The sequence below is a fragment of the Mobula birostris genome, chromosome 30 (genome assembly GCF_030028105.1).
Source record: "Mobula birostris isolate sMobBir1 chromosome 30, sMobBir1.hap1, whole genome shotgun sequence".
Classification (NCBI taxonomy): domain Eukaryota; kingdom Metazoa; phylum Chordata; class Chondrichthyes; order Myliobatiformes; family Myliobatidae; genus Mobula; species Mobula birostris.
Genome location: NC_092399.1, coordinates 26,219,693 through 26,243,698, shown reverse-complemented (window position 1 = coordinate 26,243,698; position 24,006 = coordinate 26,219,693). Strand labels below are relative to the sequence as shown.

General features: G+C 40.3%; 1 protein-coding gene across 3 annotated transcripts in view; it reads right to left on the bottom strand.

The window, feature by feature from the left end:
* Positions 1-273: 273 nt before the first annotated feature.
* The window catches only part of grik3 (glutamate ionotropic receptor kainate type subunit 3), a 591,681-nt gene continuing 567,948 nt past the window's right edge, over positions 274-24,006 (bottom strand). For 2 of the 3 annotated variants that reach the window (XR_011883664.1, XM_072247415.1), the window contains one exon: positions 13,642-14,497. Coding sequence is in view for 1 of the 3 variants with exons in the window: in XM_072247415.1 (XP_072103516.1) it covers positions 14,483-14,497 (15 nt within the window). In the remaining 2 variants the exon portion in view is untranslated. Of the gene's footprint in view, positions 327-13,641; positions 14,498-24,006 lie in introns of those variants that run through there. The other variant, XR_011883665.1, reaches the window with a different exon arrangement.

The window sequence follows — 24,006 nt, the reverse complement described above, 5'->3', positions numbered from 1 at the left end:
ATTCCTATCGAAAAACCACAGACCACTAAATACTTAAGCTAACATAACATTAATTTAAGAGTCAAATGGTTCACTGAGAAAAAAAACACCATGGTCATTTCAATGAGACCAGAGCTCATTTCTCTGGTTCTTTATTTGCTAGAAGCAGAGTTACAGAGGTATATGTAATTATTTGAATAGAAGTCAATAGAACAGAAGTCCTTCGCTTATATCCAGTCATCGGTAGTAGTTCAAATCATGAGGTGCAGAATGCTGTCCTTGGTCACATGATTTGACTGCACAACATAGTTCCATTTGCTGGTGTCTCATCCCATTAGTGCAGGCAACTGAAGAAGCGGTGAAAGAGTAGCAAAATTAATATTTTAAAAGGTCTGAAACATACGAATAAGATTAAAATCTAGGCTTTTACTATCTAAGAAGCACTTTCCAGATTGTAGACTAATCACCTTAGGTTCTTGTCTTCTTGATCCATTGCATGAGACTACATGGGGAGGGCAAAGTGGGCATCCTTGTGGATTCTGAGTGAGCCAAGTGGTTTATTGCTCCACTGCTATTTTTCTATGCTTTTAATTCATGGAACAACCTCAACTGATGTTATAGCCTTAAAATGTTATATCTCAAGAATATGAATATCTTATGGATAGGTACTTTCTCTAAAGTGCATGCTCAGGTCATGTTACGTGTACATCCCTCTAACCAGTGTTTGAGATTTGAAAGTACAGTGGATTCTGGTTAACTGGGACAAATCATGTTCAGTACATTTGGGCCCAATTAGCCGAAATTTCATATAAGTCGTTAAAAAGATGTAAAATAGACAAAGTACCATTTAACTGAATTAGAAATTAAGTATTTAAATGAAACACAGAACAAATTAGAACACTACCAATACTATTACAGTACTATAAAACTGAGAGTTAGTTCCTAATTGTTATCGATGGAGGAATTCATCCAGTGTACGGTGCTGTGTCTTTTGATTGTCTGTAAATGAACAAAATCAGTGCAGATACCGAGTGCAGATAATGGACTGCCTTCAAACGATGCTTTCGATGATTGCATCCACAAAATCTTTATTTTCATTGTAACATTCAATATGATTGGCAATACCTTCAAGTTCTCCATAATTCCTAACTTGTTGAAATAGTGGAATCGTTTACTTTTCATTCCCAACCATTTCTGGCATCTCCAAGCCTGAATGCGTGAAACTGCACTGAGCAGAACAGTTCAGAATTGTCATACTGCTTATTTCTTTCCAACCAACAGTGACACAAATCACTGCTATTTGAAGTCAAACACATGCAACTGACACTATCTAAAAATTGTTCGCTCTAACCACGGTGTAGTATCTGACACACAAGTGCACGTGACTGACGGTAGTTAGAATCTGTTCGGTAATAGTCTCCTGACCCAATTAAGTGGTATTGTGTCCCAAATAAACAAATGAGTTTTCTTGATTTTGTTCTTTAAGAGTTGTCCTAAATAAGTGGCTGCCCCTTTTTCATCAATGGCTCAATAAACCGGAATCCACTGCAAATGCTTTATACACAATTTCCTTTCATCCTCATAGCTTTCTCGGCAATCCAAATATTTATTTGCTTTCCTGCATGATTCTAAACAACAGATTTGATCGCAATTTTACACTGCCCATTAATGATTCTTCAGTCTGATTGGTTAAGGAGACTCCCTGGCTTGTTCCATTGACATAATGTCACATGCGAGAAGTGTGTAGCCAAGTGTAAGATTAACAGAAGGTTAATGGTGTTCGATTGCTGCTCACAATACTGCAAAATCTCTTGTACGGAAGACTTATGCAATTGATTTAAGAAATAAACATTATGAAACAGATCATAGCATGCTGATAGGGCTTCACATACCTCTCAATTATTCTTTCCTACATAAAAAGGAATTTGTATTAAAATCCCTTGAAGATCAAGCCAATGAACTCATTGAAAATCATTATATTTTATACCAGACTAGGATCATTTAATGACAATAATGGGATTAATTTTAATGCAAAGGGGGTCTAAAGGATGAATGATTTTATCTACCAGATGATCTTCTTGCTGGGAACTATCCTGTATGAAAGTCATGCTTTGTATGCAGCCTCTCCTGAATGTAATCAAGCAGCACTTTGACTGATTAAAATGAAGTAAAAATGGAAGGATTATCTGTATTAAGCAACACCTATGGCATGCAGACTTGCTTAGAAATTAAATTCTTCCTCAAAAAGTGGCAACACTGTAAATGGAGTTTCTTTTAATGGCAGAAAATTTAGAGTGGAGAACTGATTTATGTCTGTTGGTGCTCTGCAAAGACATATTAGTGCATCTTGTTATATATCAAAGACCAATGCATATAAATTTTAACTGTCATTATTGGTATTCCTTGGAAAACTATGCAGAGGTAGAATTATAAAATGATCGAATTATTGTTACACAGGGGATGGTCATTTGACCGACCATGATGTCTCCACTTTCAGCAATCTCTTTCTCTTTTATCATTGCCCTACAGCTTATTTTCTCAATTATCCATCAAATTTATTTTGACTCTTCTTCAACCTCCCCCTTCCCATTACAGGTAATACATTCACAATCATAAACATGCTCAACATAAAAAGAACACAACTTCCTTCACATCTTTCATGTATCTCACCCTTTTGTCCCTGAACCGTCCACTAGCAGGAAAACCTTCTCACTGATTGCTGTACCTGTTATGATCTTAAAGACCCCCCTCCAACCTGTTCTCAACTATCTATGCTCCAAGGAAAACTTGTGCAGTCATAGCTGAATTCTCCATTTTCAATTTTAATCTTCCTTGCTCTGAATCCAGGAAGTTCCAAGAAACTGTAGTGGTAGAATTGGACTTAATACTCTAGTTGTGGTTCAAGTACTTAAAAATTCAACGTGACCCTGCATTTGTACTCTTATGGAAAAACAGTTTGGTTACTCTGGTGTAGCATTAAAAAAATTTAACACATTAGGTTTAACTCAGGTTGGAGGAAAACAGCTCATATTTCATCTGGGTAGCCTCCAACCTGATGAATATTGATTTCTCGAACTGCCAGTAATTGCCTCTCCTCACGCCACTCCTTCACCACGCACCATTCCTGTTTCTCTCACTCACTTTATTTCCTTACCTGTCCATCACCTCCTTCTGGTGCTCCTCCCCCTTCCCTTTCTTCCATGGTTTTCTGTCCTCTCCTATCAGACACCTCTTCTCCAGCCTTTTTTCTCTTTCAGCAGTCAACTTCCCAGCTCTTTACTTCACCCTTCCCCCTCTCCCGTTTTCACCTGTCACCTGCCACCTGGTACTTCTTCTACACATCCCCCCACCTTCTTTCTCTGACTTCTCCCTTGATGAAGGGTCTCGGTCCGAAATGTCAACTGTTTACTATTTTCTGTAGATGCTGCCTGGCCTGCTGAGTTTCTCTAGCATTTTGTGTGTGTAACAAATACTGTATGTGACTTGAAGGGAGATAAAATTGTGTCTCACCAGCTTTTATATCTGGACTAAATTAAATATTGGTACAAGCTCATCATTTTACAAAATAAAATTTGGGTAATAAAGCAAAATTACCCTCAGCATCCAGTGGAGAGTGAAAAGTTAAGACCATTGGAGTAGGTATCAGGCCCAATCCTAATACTTTATAATTTATTGTCACCAAACAATTGATACTAGAACGTACAATCATCACAGCGATATTTGATTCTGCGGTTTCCGCTCCCTGGATTGCAAATATTAAATATTAAAACATTAAAAATAGTAAAAATTAGTAAATATTAAAAAATTAAATTATAAATCATAAATAGAAAATAGAAAAATGGAAAGTAAGGTAGTGCAAAAAAAAATGAGAGATAGGTCCGGATATTTGGAGGGTACGGCCCAGATCCGGGTCAGGATCCGTTCAGCAGTCTTATCACAGTTGGAAAGAAGCTGTTCCCAAATCTGGCCGTATCAGTCTTCAAGCTCCTGAGCCTTCTCCCAGAGGGAAGAGGGACGAAAAGTGTGTTGGCTGGGTGGGCCGTGTCCTTGATTATCCTGGCTGCACTGCTCCGACAGCGTGCGGTGTAAAGTGAGTCCAAGGACGGAAGATTGGTTTGTGTGATGTGCTGCGCCGTGTTCACGATCTTCGTAGGTATTTATAGTTTCATTCGAAAAATACTTGGATACAAATGATAACTGTATGTGAGCAGATACTTGCGACCTCAGATGCAAGGCTTTATGAGATGTTCACCAGTGGAAATTCTGCAGATGGTGGAAATCCAAATCAACATTCACAAAATGCTGGAGGAACTCAGCAGGTCAGGCAGCATCTATGGAAATGAATAAACAGGTGACGTTTCAGGCTGAGACCCTTTCTCAGAATTGGGAAGGATGGTGGGAGACATGAACAAAATGGTGGAGGAAGGGGTGGGAGGTTAGCTAGAAAGTGATAGGTGAAACTATGTGGACAGGAAAGGTAAAGGGCCGCAGAGAAAGGAAATGGATAGGAATCTGATAGAAGATAGTGGACTATGGGAAAAAGGGAAGAAGGAGGGGCAACAGGGAGGAGGTGAAGGCATGTGAGAAGAGGTAAGAGGCCAGAGTGAAGAATAGAAAAGGAGGGAAGGGGAAGGGATTTTTTTACTAGAAGGAAAAATCAATGTTCATGCCATCTTGTTGGAGGCTAGCCAGATGTAATTTGAGGTGTGCTCCAACCTGATGGCATGAACATTGATTTTTTCCTTCCTGTTAAAAAAAATCCCTCTTCTTCTATTTATCACTCTGGCAGCTTATTTCTTACTTGCCTTTACCTCCCCCTGCTGCCCCACATTATTCCCTTTCTCCCAAGATCCACCCTTCTCTGCTATCAGATTTCTTCCTCTCCACCCTTGATTTTTTCTCTTGGTTTCACCCATCACCTTCTAGTTATCCTCCTTTCCCTACTCCCATCTTTTTGTTCTGGCATCTTCCCCCATCCCTTTCCAGTCCCGAGGAAGAGTTTTGGCCTGAATCATCGTCTGTTTATTCATTTCCATAGATGCTGCCTGATCTGCTGAGTTCCTCCAGCATTTTGTGTGTGTGTGTGTGTGTGTGTGTGCGCGTGTGTCGCCTTATGAGATGTTAATGTGAGCTTCTTTAATTGATTTTAGCCTGGCTTTAAGCTTACCAAGCAGCACAAGTCTCCCAGAGCTCAAAGATCTAACAAGGGAAATGGAGATGTGTTTGAGCAGCAGCTTGTCTGGGAACTTCTCCAATCTGAATACAATCACAAATTGCTGCTGGAGCCTTAGTTTCTTTTGGCAAATGTTTGACAGGGTATGTTTTTTTGAACCTCTTGAAGATTTCAAACTGATGTGATCAGGAGGATAGCTGCCTTGGTGTGATGGCCCTTCAAAAGAGGATGACCATGATCCTAGAAATAAAACGGTTAATGTACGAGGAGCATTTCATGTTCTGGGTTGGTACACATTGAGCTTTAGAAGAATAAGGTGAGATTTCACTGATACTTATCGAATATTGAAAGGCCTAGATATAGTGGATGTGGAGAGGATAGTTCCAATAGTGAGAGTCTCGGACCAGTGAGCACAGCCTCTGAGTAGAAGGACATCTCTATAGAACAGAAAAGAGGATGAATTTCTTTAGTAGCTAGAAAGAGGTGAACCTTTGGAATTCATTTCCACAGATAGCTGTGGACACACTGAGTAAATTTAAAACAGGGGTTGATAGGATCTTGATTAGTAAAGGCATCAAAGGTTACAGGGAAAAGGCAGGAAAATAGGGTTGAGAGGAAAGCAGAAATTAGGAGATGGATACCAAGGAATTCTAGCTGTGTCAATATAGAAGCTTGGTCTTTGAAGGTAGAGGGTGGTAGTAGATGTAGAGTATTCTGCCTGGAAGTCAGTGACCAGTGGTGTTCTGCAGGAATCTGTTCTGGGACCGGTGCTATTTGTGATTTTTCTGGGTCCCCTGTTATTTGTGATGTTTCTAAATGACTTGGATGAGGAACTGAAAGGTGAGTTAGTAAGTTTTTAGATGACACAAAGGTTGGTGGAGTAGTGGATAGTGTAGAGGGATGTTGTAGGTTTTAACGAGACATTGACCAGGTGTAGAACTGGGCCTAGAAACGCTGGATGGAATTCAACCTAGAAAAGTATGAAGTGATTCATCTTGGAAGGTTGGATTTGAAGACAAAATACAGGGGTAATGGTAGGATCCTTGGCAATGTGGAGGAGCAGAGGGATCTTGTGGTCCACATCCATAGATTCCTCAAAGTTGCTGCACTAGTTGAGCGGATTCGTTAATAAGGCCTATGGTATGTTGGGCTTTATTAGTTGAGTTCAAGAGCCACCATGCATGGAATAATGATTTCAGATCTGGTCGCTTCGTTATAAGAAGGATGTGGGGCTTTCGAGAGGTGCAAGAGAAGATTTACCACAAAATTGCCTGGACTAGAGGGCATGTCTTATGAAGATAGTTCGAACGAGCCAGGACTGTTCTCTTTAGAGCAAAGGAAGATGGCAGGTGACCTGATTGAGGTGTACAAATGATAAGAGGCAAAGATAGTGCGGGTAAGCAACAGACTTTTACCCAGGGCATAAAGGCTTGATACAAAAGGAGCATCATTTTAAAATGATTGGAGGAAAGCATAGAAGATGTCAAAAATAAGATCTTTGCACTGAGAGCAGTGGGTACATGGAACACCTGACCAGGGGTGGTGGGAGAGGCAAATACATTAGGGGCTTTTATTACCTCAGCCTGTGATATACAGTTTGATGGTGTATTTTCAGGATGATTGAGCGATCTGGCGCTTTGCTGTCTCCAAGAAGATTCTGGAAGGCTAGTGGCCTTGAGGCCAAAGATCTTAGAGACGGGCCATGAGCCAATGGTGACTCCATTTTTTGCTGATCTTCCTGATTAAAGCATCTAGGGAGACTGAAAACATCAAGGTGAGCAGGTGTTCAGCGCTGTTTACCAGTCTCTCACTCACTTCTGCCAAAGGAAGGTGTCTGTGTGTGATGGTCTCTCTCTCTCTCTCAGTCTTGCTCTCCAGTCCTGAGGGAAGGTCCCTACATTTATATGGTCTCTCTCTCCCTCGATGCTGTCAGAGGTTGCTATTAAAGTTCTGGGTCTGTGGATTGGACAGTAGTTCCCGGTCACTCCTTATTCTGTTGCTATTTTCGGTGGCTTAGAATCAGGGCGGCCTGCAGGTAACTGAACTGAATATGAAATCTTTTAGTTTTGTGTTTTATATTCGGTGTTTTTGCTACTTCTTTCATGTTGCCCTTTGCATGATTTGTTTTCTTGCATATGGGGGGGGGGGGCGGTTGAGTTTTTCCTTGATTGAGTTCCATAGTTTTCTTTGTTTCATGGCTGTCTGTGGAGAAGACAAATCTCGGGGTTGTATATTGTATACACACTTTGGATTTTTTGATGATAGAAAATGGAGGGTTTGGAGGGTTATGTAGGAGGGAAGCATTAGATTAATCTTAGAGTAGGTTAAAAAGTCTGCACAACATCATGGGCTGAAGGCTCTGTACTGTGTGTCTTCAAGCTCCTGTACCTCATTTCTGATGGCAGCACTAAGAAAAGAGTATGCCTTGGGTAATGGGAGTCCTTAATGATGGATGCTGCCTTTTTGAGTTATGGCCTTTTGGAGATGTCCTCAATGCATATAGATTAGAAAGATCACAGCAGATGTTCAGTCAATCAAATTAATCAAATCTGTATGAGTGCAGAAGCTCATAAAGATCTGCATCTGGAGATCTACATGATCACAGGATGTAGCTGAATGAAATGATGAACTCAATGGTCCTGAGTGTGTCAGGTCACTGACTGGTTTCTCACATTGAATCCAAGTTTTCCCACAGGGGAAAGGTAAGCTACTCCAGGCCCTGATTGCATGCATTGGTAATTTCAGAAAGGTGTTGTTAAATCTACCCTAGCTCTTTGTCCTTTATTAATCTTCAACATTGGGATAAGAATCCTATTCTTCCATTGGCTAGGTCCATAAAGTAAGTGCCCTTAGCAACAAAGAGCACCAGGAGCCAAGAACATCAATTTTACCCGCTCTGCAATCGGACTCCTGCAATTTGGGACTGCTCCATATATCCCCATGATTCTCCATTCCCAACTGCATGACACTCAAGTTATCCAGTTCAATTTCATTCTCAGTTAAATTATTTCATGGTGTACCTGCTTCTGGTTTGCTTTCCAGCCATTTGACCCTGAAATGATTTCCTTCTGCTGTTGGTGAACAATTTTGTCAAACCTTTAGCACAACACTTATTGAAGCTTCCACTATATTTGATTTCAGCTTCATTACATTTGTTTGCAAACTAATAGGGCCTATTAGATGTAATTTGAAATGGGAATGGTTGAAAGAGAAACATTTGATGCAGAACCACTAGCAATAATTAACATGTCCATCGACCTGATTGTCACTGGGTATATGGATCACCGGCAGCATAGAGATTTAATTCAAAATTCTGATTTAACATAGAATTGGGCTATGTTAGCACACATAAATAACAATTGAAAAGAGATAAATGTAATGTGTATCTGAAGAAGGGGTGGATTTGAAGGAAAAACCAGAATTACAATAAAATCACAGTTGAGGACTGGCAGTAGAGAATTAGATACAAAAGTAATTGAAGGGCAGTACAGAGAATATATTTATACATAGATGGTCAAATATTTTGAATAGAGTTTCAGTGGGAGAACACGAGTGGCATGTAAAGCTAATAAAGACTGAGTTACATTTGGGGGAGGGGCTAACGATGGCGCCAGGGGGTTAATCTGCGAAACAGTTTAAATTCTTTCTCTTAATGTCTCTTCTTTCCTTTTCAAGGTGGCTGGGGTCATGTTGGAGTCCGTGATTTACAGCTGCACTCAAACTGTGGTTCTTCACGGCGGTGGGCTTCCACGCTTGGAACTTGGTAGGCAGGCTAGCGTTTTCGCTGTCTCTAGGACAGGCCTGGAAATCATGCGCCTTCAGGGTGCGGCCCAGCAGCCCTGTGGACGACCTGATTCTACACCGGTGTCGCTGACTGAGGCACCACGGGAGACTGTAACATCAAGGCAGCAGTGTACGTTGCTGTCAACCAAGTGACACTGCAGATTGTAACACTGAAACGGTGAGGTGTTGTTTTCCCTCTCACTGTGGCAGGAGCAATACCACTCTCTCCCTTGTTAGTGAGAGAAAGAGCCTGTGGCAAGTTAAGGTAATGGAATGAACGGTGTTTTTTTTGTGTACTTTAGATCATTTTTTGGGGGGGCTTTGCTTGGCAGGTGGTGGGGGCTGATACTGTTTTCTGAGGCAGGTGGGGGAGAGGGTTGATGCTTTTCTGTTGCTTGTGCATGGGAGGGGGAGGGGGCTTTGAGGTTCAAATGGTTCTGTTTATTATCAGAGAACGTATACAGCATACAACCTGAAATACTTGTCTTTGCAGACATCCACGAAGAACAGAGAACCCCAAAAGCACAAAGGAAAAATGTTCGAACCCCAAAACACCCTCTCCCCTCCCTAGCGCAAGCACCAGCGTCAACCTTTTCCTTTCCCCCTGCCCGTTTCAGCAAAAAGAGTCAGCGCCCACCGACCCACCTAGCAACAGCAAAGAACCCCAAGATAGACCGTGATCTGCAGTCAACAAAAACTATCGTTTAGCTGACAGTTTGGCTTGCCATAGGCTCCCTCTCTCACTAGCAAGGGACAGAGAGAGATCACCTATTTCACAGTGGAAGGGGAGACTGACAGTTACTCGTATGATATTACGGTCCGCCACATCGCTTTTTATTCTGAGATTCTCCCCACCGGCGAGAGAAAGAGAGGGAGACAGCGCGATCACTCGACTACAGAGAACTCCATCCGTACATCCGCTGCAGCGAAACCTTATGTTCCTTCTCCCACGATGCCTCAGTTGGCAAACTACCTTGGAATCGGCCATCCATGGGACCGTACCCTGGAGGTGCCATCTTCCAAGCTGCTCCTGGAGAAAGTCAGAAGACAGTGCAGGAACAGGAATTCATTCACTGTAAAAAAATACGCAGTTTGAGTGCCTTGCAGATCAGGACCTTGATAGAACCCCAACCATCCTGAAAATAAAATAAAAGAGACATAAAAGAGAGGAATTTAAGCCACTTCCACAGATGAACACAAAGAGGCATCCACTTGGTTACATTTTAACTCCACCCCCATGACATTTTTCGATATTCATTCTTTGGGGCTTTTCTTCTGTTTTGTGGATGTCTGCAAAGAGTAAGAATTTCAGGTTATACACTGTACACAATCTCTGATATTAAATGGAACCATTTGAACCACTGAACATTGTGATAAAATGCATTATTAATACTGCTGTCACAAATCAAAAAAAAAGTTCAGATGTTGGAAAATCATTAGATACTGCAAACACTCAGCAGACCAGACAGTGCATGTGGAAAGGGGGAATCAGTTAATGTTTCATGTTGCAGGGACTATCTATTCTGAAATTAAGTATTTTTTGTACCTGTTTGCTGTTGCTATTGTGAATGTCTCCAGGCTCTTGGAGAAATGCAGTGTTGTTTCCTCTTAAAAGACCTAGCCTAAGTAGTTCACCTTTCTTATTAAGTATCAAAATAATTTGCTTGAAAGAATTCCATCTTTCAAATGCTTATGCTTGGGAAGTAATCATATCGGATTCCTAGCCTGGTTATGGCAATGTCATTCGTGAAGAGTTTTGCAACATAAGAATTATATCATGTCATGTAGTTTAATTTCAGACAGGGCATATTTTGAACTAATTGGATCATACTTTACATTTACCTGCTGCTATCAGTAATCTATGTCATATCACTGCAATGAGCCCACTCTATTTCTGAACTGCCTGCAATCTATAGAGCTGAGACAGTTACATTAGGAATAGGGTTCGACATTCAGCTACATAATGAAAAAAAAACAGTTGGAAATGGTAGTTTGCATTATTACGTTGCTGCAAAGCACTTGATCTGCTGCAGTTGTAAGGAGAAAATACTTTAAAAAAGTGATTATTTTTATTGCAAAGGAATGGGAACATATTTTAGCAAATCATATTCTATCATCATGGAAGATGGTATCTGTTTTAATATTTTGTGTGGGATGGGTTCATCATTGCTTTCTATTTCATTTTATTGTTCTGCAATGATTAGCATAGAAAAGTGTCAATTTGCATTTCAGCTTTTGATATGCCACATTGTCATAATTTACACCTAACCTCAATATACAAAACAGCTATATATGACATTTCCATCTCAAAAGAATTAGATGTTACTGCAATTGGGAAGAGAATTTTGAATCCACTTGGTGCAATAAGTGAAAAGTAGCTCAAAGATAATTACATTCAAACCTGCCTTCAATCCAGAAACAACACGCACAAAATGGTGGAGGAACTCAGCAGGCCAGGCAACATCTATGGAAAAAAGCACAGTCAACATTTCGGGCCGAAACACTTCTGCAGGACCTATGCTTTTTACCATAGATGCTGCTTGGCCTGCTGAGTTCCTCCAGCATTTTGTGTGTGTTGTTTGGATTTCCAGCATCTGCAGATTTTTCTGTTGTTTGTGAGTCAATCCTGAAATCAATGCTGTGACGCACCATAGTTCAAAGCAATGCCTTGTCACTGAGGTAATTTCTGCTGATTTGAATATTGCAAACTCACAAAAGCAACAACAGTGAACTAATAACCTGTAATTTTTAGTAACATGGAAACACCAAATTGCCCTTGAATGGAAAATCATACAAAAAGTAATGGATATGGCCCAGACCATCAAGGTAAAGCTCTCCCCACTGTTGAGCACATCTACACGGAACATTGTTGCAGGAAAGTAGCATCCGTCACCAGGGACCCCCACCACCCAGGTCACGCTCTCTTCTCTCTGCTGCCATCAGGAAGAAGGTGCCGGACCCTCAGCACTCACGCTACCAGTTTCAGAAACAGCTATTACCCCTCAGTCATGAGGCTCTTGAAACAAGGGTAACTTCACTTGCCCCCATTACTGAACTGTTCCCACAACCTATCACTTTCAAGGTCTGTTCATCTCATGTTCTTGATATTTATTGTCGGTTTGTTTGTTTATTTATTTGTCTTCTTTCTTTGTGTACTTGCGTAGTTTGCTGGCTTTTGCATGCTGGTTACATGCCCAGTTGGTGCGGTCTTTCATTGATTCTATTACGGTTATTGGGTTTTATTGTGTATGCTCGCAAGGAAAAGGGCACCATGGTAGCGCAGCACTATTACAGCTCATGGCATCCCGGAGTTTGGAATTTGAAATTCCAGCACCATTCTGTAAGGAGTACTCCCCATAGAACGCATGGGTTTCCTCCGGGTCATCTGGTTTCCACCCACATTCCAAAGGTGTACTGGGTAAGTTATCTGCTCTCAGTAAATCATCTCGTGAATAGGTAAGGGATAATCGAGTTTGTCGGGAGTTGTTGAGATGGTTTGGCTCGAAGGTCCTACTTTACACTGAATCACTAATAAATAAAACAAATTTCAGGGTTGTATATTGTGATAAAAATGCAGTTTGATAATGAATTTACTTTGAACTTTGAATGTTAAATTCTTGTCAGGACAATGGGGATAATGTTGCTCCTCTTCAAAACAGTGCAATAATACTCTTTGGAAAGGATAGACATCGCTTGGTTTGATACCTCATTTGATAGTCAACACCTCAAACAAAACATTGGTACTTAAGATTTGGAACAACTGACTTTGAGATTTGAGCTACCAGTCAAATGAGTACTCATAAACATATCTCTGTCCTTAATTGTGTACATCACAGTCTCTCAGAATCTTTGTGAACTGCCAGGGGGAGGTACCGGAAGCAGATACAAAAGCTTTCAGATAGGCACATGAAAATGCGGGGAATGGAGGGATTTGGATTATGTTCAAGCAGCAGGGATTAGTTTAATTTGGCATCATGCTTGGCCAAAGGGCCTATTTCTGTGCTGTACTGTTCTATATTCCTGAGCTCAGTGGCGGACTGTTCTACAACACAACAGTTGCTTCACCTGTATTAATGGAGCATTAATCTCCTATTTTGATCCCAAGGTAACTTGAAGGAAAAAAAAATCAAGGATAGAAATGACAATTCACAGTCAGGAAACCAAGAGGAGAAAAGATAAAACACACAGAGGAACAATGAACACAGCAATATTTAAGAAGTTCTGATGACTGAAATCAAGAAATATGAGCAAGAGGAATATTGTTTTTATTTGTTTTTACATTTTCTGCCCAGAGCAACGATTGCAAATGGTTCCAGGTCCCGTAGTTGCCTGAAAGTTGTCAGCGCCAAACTGACATTCTTTTCGTTCCCACATTTTTTAGGAGCTATTGAAGATAAGTGGATAACAGGTATTTTCTCATAAACAAAGGAAAGACCTGAAGGAAGATATTCGTACTGGATGCTGCAAACACAACAGATTGTGAACATTTTGGACAGATGCAGACTTACCTGAGACTGACCCAAGCTGCAAACTGGAAGGATTTCATTACCATATAAACAAAGATACAGTCCTTCTACAAAATAGTTCAAAAAGCACACAAACTTTGCCAGAAAAATGATTTTTTTTTATTTTTAAAAAAGACTTTTAAAATTAGAGATTCAGATGGCAAACTTACTAAAATCGTGAATTTCAACATTGGAACCTACACATCTCCTTTTATAGTGAACAGCAGCTAATACTTTGCACCCAAGTTAACTATGGAGTAAATATTGTACAAAACTTATACAACAACTTGCCTGCATGTCCACAGAAAGAAACCTGACTGGCACATAGACTGTCACAGAGAAATGTGTTCAGCAAATGTGCAAAAGGAAAAGGTATTTTACAAAGAAAAACCTCATGCTGTGATTGTCAGAAAGAACTTTCATTAAACAAAATACTTTTTATAGATCCAGTAAGTGAAACAAGGATCATAAATTTTAACACAAATTCACAGTCCTTCCCTCCATCAGAGTACCATTCTGTCTCTTGAATATATTCATGATATTTTGCCTTCATGTGAAGATGTGAATTCTGACAACTTGCCTTTTATCATCTGGTTCCTAAGTCTCTTTGCCTTCTTGCTCAGCTTTAAATTAAAATAATGCGCAGGATTTTTATTTCATAGGTCTTGTGTACTTTTCTAGGGGTCCCTTTCATTAACTTCAAAAGAATTAACACATCAGAAGTATTTTTTCTTTATTCATTAAATACATTTGCAAACTAATTAATTGTTATATGCTTTGTAGGAGTTCTTACCTCCCTCTGCCCGACTTTACACTATGCATTATTCAAAATGCTGGCTGGAGATTTCTCTCTGACTTCTGCTCTTATAACTGATAATCAGAAAATGTTCAAGAGTGCCATCAATCGGTCATATTTGATTTCTAGATTTTCCTGGTCTCCACTGGAAACCTTTCTGTATGAGTGTAACTCACCTTCGTGTATGGATGTGAAGAGAGCAATTGATGTAAAATATATTTGATCTCTCCAGCAAAGATTTGTGTTCTATTTCAGGTAAGCCTATATTGGACACAGAAAGGAATGTGTCAGTGCAATAAATTATACCCTCTTCTATTCTTTGTGAATGCAGTGGCATTGACCTGGTTAGTAAACACGTTAAATATCAATGCAGCATCAGTCTCCAACATAACCATTAATCAATACGGTACATCTGATCTCTAGCTGAAATTCAACTGACGACTCTTCAATTAATGGTTAAACAAGAAGCTCTGGCACTTATTCTGGTGCATTCACTCCCATCCTTTTTCCCGATCAACCATTTCATTATAAATGAGTTAAGACTTCATTACATATAACATTAAATATTAAAATCCTTAGGGAGCATTGCATGGAATTAAAAGGAATTTTCCCCCATCCCTCTCATTACATACTTGAGATTTTGCTTTCCCCTGTAAGATATGTAGCTTTTTTTCTGAAATCTGATTTTCTCTTTTCCAAGGGAAAAATTGTAAAATAGGATTTTCGCGTAGCAGGTTAGTTAAAGTAGAAAGTAATGAACAAGTTAGGCAGGAGCCTTGTTCTTACCATTTATTTCCCTCGTAAATGCTACACTCTAAGGTATCCTTGAAGAGCAATGGAGTTATATATCAGTATTGACATACACTGCGTCACAAAATGAAAGAGACTGATCTGATTCAAATGGATGTTGAAAGCTCCATCTGAATATTACTAGTATAGTGAGAAAAATAATATCTTAGTTTTGCTTCAGTAATGTTAACTCATTAAAAGTACTGAAGACTTCTGGGTGTAGTGGGCCCACAGTTTGAGATTCTACACACTTGAATGATAATTGGTTTTATGCATTTTTTATTAAGTAAGATACAGCACGGAATAGGCCCTTCCGGCCATGCTGCCCAGCAAACCCCAATTTAACCCGTGCCTGATCACTGGACAATTTACAATGACCAATTAACCTCCCATCTGGTATGTCTTTGGACTGTGAGAGGAAAAGGGAGCACCCGAGGGAAGCCCACGTAGTTACGGGAAGGACGTACAAACTCCAAACAGTTTGCGGTAGTGGGAGTTGTACCCCAGTTGCCTGTACTGTAAAGCGTTGTGTTAACCACTAGGCTACTGTGCTGTCCCACATGACCTTCAATACAAGGAAAGCTGGACTGCAAAATGTAAACACTGCACCAATGCAGCAGGAGTTCCTCTAAGTGAGATTAAGCCAAAGGAAAGGAAGATTTATTGTGCACTGCCATATTATCCATGACTTGCAACTGGTGAAATTTAAACTAATATTTGCTGGTGTGGTGGGTACCGAGGGAAAAACTCAATCCTTTATCTGTACCAATACCCTTCATTGTGAAAATCATCGAGGTCACATATACTTCTCTCCTCTGAAAACAAATACTTGTGAGAGACTTCTGGTTGTTGGGGGCACTGGTAGGAAATTAATCTGTTCAAATGAACATTAGTTGAATTTTGGTCTTGAAAAGTGATTGTAAATGAGATTTGATGTCACCATTAATATCTAACTGCTACATTACAGTAAATGGGAATGGCTTTGTGTGGATAACATTCTTAATCTAAATTATAGTGTTGCATGTAATTGTACAATGTGTGGCATTCAGTTTAAGCACTAATTTTAAGGACATGGCTTTTTAATAGCAATTCAATGTTTTGTTTTACTGTACTCTGAGATTAAATGCACTTTGGAGCACAGAATAAACAGAAAGAATAAAACGGATGAAAAGGAACCAAAAAGTATTTATGGAGTGTCAGAAAAATGAGTGGTTACATTTGGTTTCTTTTGACTGGAGGGTGCAATTGTTCAAGTGGCTGACAAATAAATATTTCTGTTTTAAAATCAATCATTCTTTTCAAAGCGTTGTAGTTGCTTTATGATTATTCTTGAACAATGCTGACTGTGACATTAAAAGCCAGTCTAGAAGTTGCACCACTATTTTATAATTAAGTTTATCATATTAGGGTTTATGTTTTGTTTGGCACAATCCAATCATTGAGTGACATTCAATAATCAGATTGTGTCAGATGTTACATCATCCCTGCAGATATGACTCAGGTTGCAGTTGTAATCCAGATACTGATTTGACAACAGCATTAAGTTTCCTTTTTCACACTGCCATAGTCAGGCAAAAGAAAGTTTAAAGAATTTGTTTCATTTAATCTATACAGAAATCTATTCACAAACTTCCCAAGTGCTAGTGGAATTTTCCGAGTCACATCACTATTCTAACCTATTGCTAAAATCTTCCATGTGATGTTTAAGGAGTCTTAATCTAAATTTAATTTTCAAAACTGACAGATCAAACTTTCCCTTAATTTGTTTATTTCAGTCAAAGAGCAACAGATCTGCTAAAGTGAGAATGAGAGAGATTTCACTGGCAGACAATCACAGAAATGTGGCTGGGTTTGGGGCAAAAGGTATTTTGTGTCAGAGAAGTCTTTTTGCATCTATTTATACTGGACGCTGTAGTCACTTGTCAGTTTATTAAGTACTTGAGATGGAAAGTGTTACGCTCCTTAGAAATAATGTTCTGGCAGTGGAGAGGGTTCAGAGCAGGTTCTCAAGGATGACTCCAGGAGCGAAAGGGTTATCATACAACGAACGTTTGATGGCTCTGGGTCTGTACTTGCTGGAATTCAGAAGGATTGGGGGGGATCTCATTGAAACCTTTTGAATGCTGAAAGGCCTAGACAGAGTTGATGTGGAAAGGATGTTTCTCATGGTGGGAGAGCCTAGGACAGGAGGGCACAGCCTCAGGATAGAGGGGCACCCTTTCAAAACAGAGATGTGGAGAAATTTCTTTAGCCAAAGGGTGGTGATCTTGTGGAATTTATTGCCACATGCAGCTGTGGAGGCCAGGTGGTTGGATGCATTTAAGGTGGAAATTGATAGATTCTTGAATGGACATGGTATCAAAGGTTATGGGAAGAAGGCCGGGAACTGGGGTTGAGGAGGAGAAAAAAAAAGGATCAGCCATGATTGAACGGCGGAACAGACTCGATGGGCCAGATGGCCTAATTTTGCTCCTATGTCTTATGATCTTATGGTTTTAGCACTTACACATCTCACACTGATAAGCATAAATTTTCAGTAAAACAATATTTGGCACTGATGATGGCAAATGCCGGAAGTATAAGCAGTAATGTATGTTCCTTAACTGTGAGCTTAGTAGTCTGCCAAGGCTTGTCTTAGCCACCACGGGCAAAAGCCTCTGCCTCAAAGTTCAAAGTAAATTTTTTATCAAAGTACATAGATCTCACCATATACAACCCTGAGATTCATGTACCTGTGGGCGTTCTCAACAAATCCATAACGGAATAATAATAGAATCAATGTAAGATAGAACCAGCTTGGGCGTTAAGCATGTGGAACGTGCCGTCTTCTCATTGTTGCTATTTGGGAGGAGGTAGAGCAGCCTGAAGACACACACAAAATCTTATGAAGCTTCTTCCCCTCATGGTTAGATTTGTTTATGGTTCATGAGCACTTTTTGCTAATGTTCTTTTGCATTATCTATCTATTGATTGCAACTTATAGTAATTTTATGTCTTACACTAAACAAAAACAAATAATTAGCTATGTTAGTGATAACAAAACTGATTATGATTTTGTCAACACCCAATAATGCATAAAGTTACATTCTCTCATTTGTGCAGATAAATAGACGTACTGTTTTTACTGGCTGAGCAATGAAGTGTCTGCATACTTTTTTTTTCTAGATTTATGGGACCCACACTTATGATAAAGTTATTAAATTTAATGTAGACAAGGTACAACTCTGGCCTATACCAATCCTATTGAACAATGACTGCAAACAGACTTTTTATCCAGGCATGTAAAGCCAGTAAGAATTTCCTGTCTGTTACTACAGTGACAAAATCTAATCATTTGACACATCTGCAGTCTTTTGATTGATTTCACTGAAATTGGCATAGCTGTAAATTACATTATAATTCTAAATGGATTTCAAGTTCAGGGAATATTCAAGGTCTTTTTTGGGTGACACAGATAGATTATTTGACACAACTGAAAAAGGAAACTTCTCACTTTCGGATGATTGTGTTCAGTGAATGTATTCTTCAAAATATATACCAACCATATCTCAGAGAAAGATTTATTTTAATAGAAATAGTGGACCCAGACTGACAGCTCATCTTTCAACTCAGACAGCCGGTATCAAAAACCCTTAACACACACAAAATGATGGAGAAACTCAGCGGGTCAGGCAGCATCTATGAAGGGTCTTGATGATGGTTCTCAGCCCAAAATGTCAACTGTTTATTCTTCTCCATAGATGCTGCCTGACCTGCTGAGTTCCTCCAGCATTTCACGTTTGTTGCTTTTGATTTTCCATCACCTGCAGAATCTTTTGCGCTCAAAAAATTCTTAATCTGGGTAAGGTTGTGTTTAAAACTTCTGCATCCAAGTTACTTGTGCAAAAAAAAAGCAGACACTCTCTTTCCTAAAGAATCTTCCTTCCAGATTCTGTGAGAAGAAAGAGGAATTTTGTTATGTTATGGAATTCATGGTGAGATTTTGCTCTGGGCCAGTTGAAAGAAACTAAGCACATTTCACACAACATGCTGTGAATATTGAACCTCATGGTCCCAATGAGCACATTGTCCAGGCTCTAGTGAGGAACGGCCAGGGTAGAAATTGCCAATTTTTGTGTTGTTTAAGCAGTTTTGTGTAGGCTCTCAGTTGAGAGCCAGACAAATTATGTTAGAAAATGTGTTACTTGATTGTCTAAATAAAGGCAGAAGGATGCTGAATTAATTTATTCTCATATTTTACTTCTCATAATAAAGACTTGTATCATTAATTGTTCCAGTGTTCTAAGTGCTGACTTGCACATCCATTGCATGACCCATATAGCCAGCAATGCTGATTAAACCATGAGAGCATAAGAGCAGAATCTGGCCCATTGAGTCTGCTCCACCATTCCATCATGGCTGATCTATTATCGACCTTAACCCTATTCTGCTGCCTTCTTCCTCTGATGTCCTTACTAATCAAGAAACAATCAACCTCTGCTTTAAATATACCCAATGAGTTGACTTCCATAGTTGTTTGTGGAGATACTGCTCCTTATTTCTGTTCTAAGAGGATATCCTCGTATTCTGAGGCTGTGCCGTCTGGTCCAAATCTCCCGTACTACATGAAACATCCTCTCCACATTGACTCTATCTATTAGCTCAGTGGTGTGTGCATCATTCTCACACACTAGACCATAAGACATAGGAGCAGAATTAGGCCATTTGGCCCATCGAGTCTGCTCTGCCATTCAATCATAGCTGACCTTTTTTTCACTTCCTTAACCCCATTTCCCGGCCTTCTCCCCGTAACCTTTGACGCCATGTCCAATCAAGAATCTATCAATCTCTGCCTTAAATACACCCAACGACCTGGCCTCCACAGCTGCATGTGGCAATAAATTCCACAAATTCACCACCCTTCGTCTAAAGAAATTTTTCTGCATCTCTGTTTTGGAAGGGCACCCCTCTATCCTGAGGCTGTGCCCTATTATCCTAGACTCTCCCACCATGGGAAACATCCTTTTCACATCTACTCTGTCTAGACCTTTCAACATTCGAAAGGTTTCAATGAGATCCACCCTCATCCTTCTGAATTCCTGCGTGTACAGACTCAAAGCCATGAAACGTTCCTCATATGATAACCCTTTCATTCCTGGAATTATCCTTGTGAACCTCTTCTGGACCGTCTCCAATGCTAGCCCATCTTTTCTAAGATGAAGAGCTTGAAACTGTTCAAAATACTCAAGGAGAAGCCTCACCGGTGTCTTGTAAAGCCTCAGCATCACATCCTTGCTCTCCTATTCAGACCTCTTGAAATGAATACTAACATGGCATTTGCCTTCCTCACAACCAACTCAACCTGCAAGTTAACCTTCAAGGTGTTCTGCACAAGGACTCCCAAGTCCATTTGCGTCTCAGCTTTTTGGATTTTCCCCCGTTTAGAAAATAATCCGCAGATTTATTTGTACTACCAAAGTGCATGACCATGCATTTTCCAACATTGTATTTCATTTACCACTTCCTTGCCCATTTTCCTAATCTATCTAAGTCCTTCTGCATCCTACCTGTTTCCTCAACACTATCTGCCCCTCCACTAGGAAAATATGGAGTGAACAGAGTGTGGTAGCAATCTTTTTTTTGTAATTCAAACTTAAGACCAGTGATGATCCAGCTAAAGCTCTACATCCTCATGTGGAGAACACAGTGACCATCAGAAGGAAGAAACCTTGCCCTTTCACCAAAGTAATCACTGAAGTCTCTGGAAACTGGATGGGAGGGGAGTTGGATATGCATATTCTTGGTACTTCATTGCCGTGTAGAGTTGACTTTCAGAGGTCATTCGAGAGTGCTGTGATTTTAAGGTAGAATTTTATGTTAATACAATCAAGTTCCAGTCAGGTATGGGGCTTTGGTAACTGCACGTCGGAGTCTTCAATATAACACGACAGAGCAGGGAAGCGGTCACAGAGCTGGATGATGGAGAAGTGGACGAACGACTGTGTTTGCAGATTCACTGTCCACACAGATTTACAGGCAGCATTTTCGCATTAATTTGACAGTGGAGTAGTTATTTAGGAGATGTTCTCACAGGGATATGCCACATACTTCATATATACAGCAGGGTCCAAATCACCTTGAAATTGAATGTCAGATAGAACTTAAAATCCTTCGCCTCTCTCCCTGCTTTTCCAACCACTCACCTTGTGCTGTGTGCTGTCACCATAGTCACATGGTCACTTCTCAAGCAGACTCCTCCTTTGGGAGACAGCACAAAGCATTTTTAATCTGAGATATACCTTTCATGGGGTTCTCACTGGCGCAGATGTCCACTGTATTGAGGGCCTCTTTATTGCCCTGAGGATACTGCCCTATAACCTGTGAGGAAAGTATCATACTGAGTGCCCAGCACATCAGTGACAGTGGCTACCAGATAATGATGGTGAACTCCCTACAACTGTGGGGCAGCAATGGCTGCCAAGTCAAACTGAGTATTGCTCCCCTGATGAAAGGGGATCCATTCAACCTCCAACTCCTCATAACTGTCTAAAGACTGCGTGCGAGAGGGTAATGTCCCAAACTATTAAATGCCATAAAGTAATAATCACATTCTTTAAGCAATGCTTCCAATGGCTGAACTGAATGGATCTCCCAGCCACTATGCTGACATTATGGAGGCTCGGCTCATCTGTCGCTGAAGAGAGGGAGAAGTGGGAGCAGTAGAAGATGGAGAAGTAATTTAAGAAGCCTACTTCTTGTAGTAAATTCAGGGAAAGAAATGTAGCATTGTGTTGTCATCAGAAATAGCCCAAAACGAAACCACTGAAGCAGATCTATCTGCAGCAAAACCATACGGTAGACATCAACAACGTTGAGGCAAATGGCTGGTAGGTGACAACAACAATACCAGAAAAGCATCAAATGAATATGAGGCTTGACCACTTTCAATAAAACAGATTGTAACATTCCCCTTAACATTCTAAAGAACTACTTCTTCTAACCCTCTTTCTTTAAGATCATTATTGACATAAAAGTAGCCAGCAGACTTCCATATTCAATGAGAACACTTAGGAGCTGAATTCACTTGTGCCATCACCATTTGGTGTGCTGGCTCCTGTACTACTCGTTACCCACACCTCACCACAAGAGACCCAGCCAGCTTCAACAAGGGCATAAGCCCCCCCACACCCCCATTGAGGGCATTATCAAAAGGCAGTGCTTCAAGAAGGCAGCATTTGTCATCAACGGTTGTCGGGAAATGACAAAAGAATGGGGAGGAGAGGGAATAATAAATTAGCCATGACTGAATGGTGGTGCAATCTCTATAGATGAATGGCCTCATTCTACTCCAACTTCTGATGGTATTCTTAAGGACCCTCTCCATCGAAGACATGACCTCTTCTCATTATTACCATCAGGGAGGTGGTAAAAGAGCTTCAAGGCCCACACTCAACTTTTTAGGAACAGCTTCGTCCACTCTTCTATCAGATTTCTGCAGGGTGTCGAACTGAAGAGCACCAGTTCACTGTTCTTCTTCTGCACTATTTATTACAATTTAAAAACAGGTACAGTTCAGAACTGTACTGCTGCCAGAAAAAAAACCAATAAATTTCATGACATATACTGTATCAGAGATAATACTCTGATTCTTAACCTGGTTACATAAGAACATAAGAAATAGGAGCAGGAGTAGGCCATCTGGCCCATCAAGCCTGCCCTGCCATGAACTCATCTCCACCTACCTGCCTTTTCCCCATTACCCTTAATTCACCTTCTATGCAGAAACCTATCCAACCTTGTCTTCAATATATTCACTGAGTTAGCCTCCGCTGCTTGTGCACCTACAGTACCAGCATCTGAGGTGTTAACCTGGAGTGCTAGCTCGTGTGATATTGACCTTCTTCATTATTGTCTTGATGCTCGGTTGCCACCGGCTGACCAGAGGGGAGCCTTGGCTCGCTGAAAGAAGAAAGATACAGGGGAAGGGACTTGACAAGGGGTTGAGGACAAATTAGGCATGTTTGCTTACAATGCTTGCAGTTTGTAAATGACTGTGCAATGATGAGGGAGTGGAAGGTGAGTGTACAGTGATCTCCACATCATAGTCTTTGTCTCTCTGACAGCTGGCCTTATATCAGCCAAGATTCTGTCTTTAAAGATGGAAGCTGCAGGAGCCATGCACATTACTGAGGCTGGTAATGACTATGCATACTCTTCACTTGCAGGAAAAAATGGAGTGTGTTAATGGGATCTTTGTGGATGATTTTGTTGCTGTGGTTGAACAACCAGCTGTATATACATGCTATGTTTTGTATATGAGAACATTGTGAAAGTTTGCAAGTGTTTGGTTGGGAAGTGGGGTGATGTCATTGTTGGGGTTTGGGCCATGGTGGTTGTGACTATGACTACAGAGTCAGTTTGGAGTTAGTGCAATATTTTCCTTAGTACGTAACATGCAACAAACTAAGAAGGCACATTCTTGTTAGACTCATTTACTAACATTAAATACTAACTCAAGGTAAAATAATACCACACATCTTTAAATGTAGAGAACAATTTTCATGAATTGGTTTCATGTCTAAAATGCCTCTGGTGTATCTCCCATTCAGATTAGCTTTCCTTTCTATACTGTCTGCAAACATCAAATGGAGAAATGAGTTGAGAGATTTCTGGTTCATTTGCTCCTGGAGCTATCTACTGGACTCTGAATGTTGTCTGGCATTATCTCCAGCAAGGTTTGAACCTTAAAGTACACGAGAGTATTCATGTTTTAAACCTGGATGTTCAGATTGGGGTAACCGAAGAGCCTGTGAAAAAGTACTGGGACTGAGTGGTTTGGCAGGAATAAGGAACTCAGTAATCTTAGATTATGACCAGTATTTTCTTTATATTTTAGTTATCAGTGCAACTTTCTTGATACATTGGTACTTTTTTAAACTCCCTGTAACTACCACTTTAAAATATGACTTATTCTGAGACTGATAGAATTGCTTGCCAAGGGT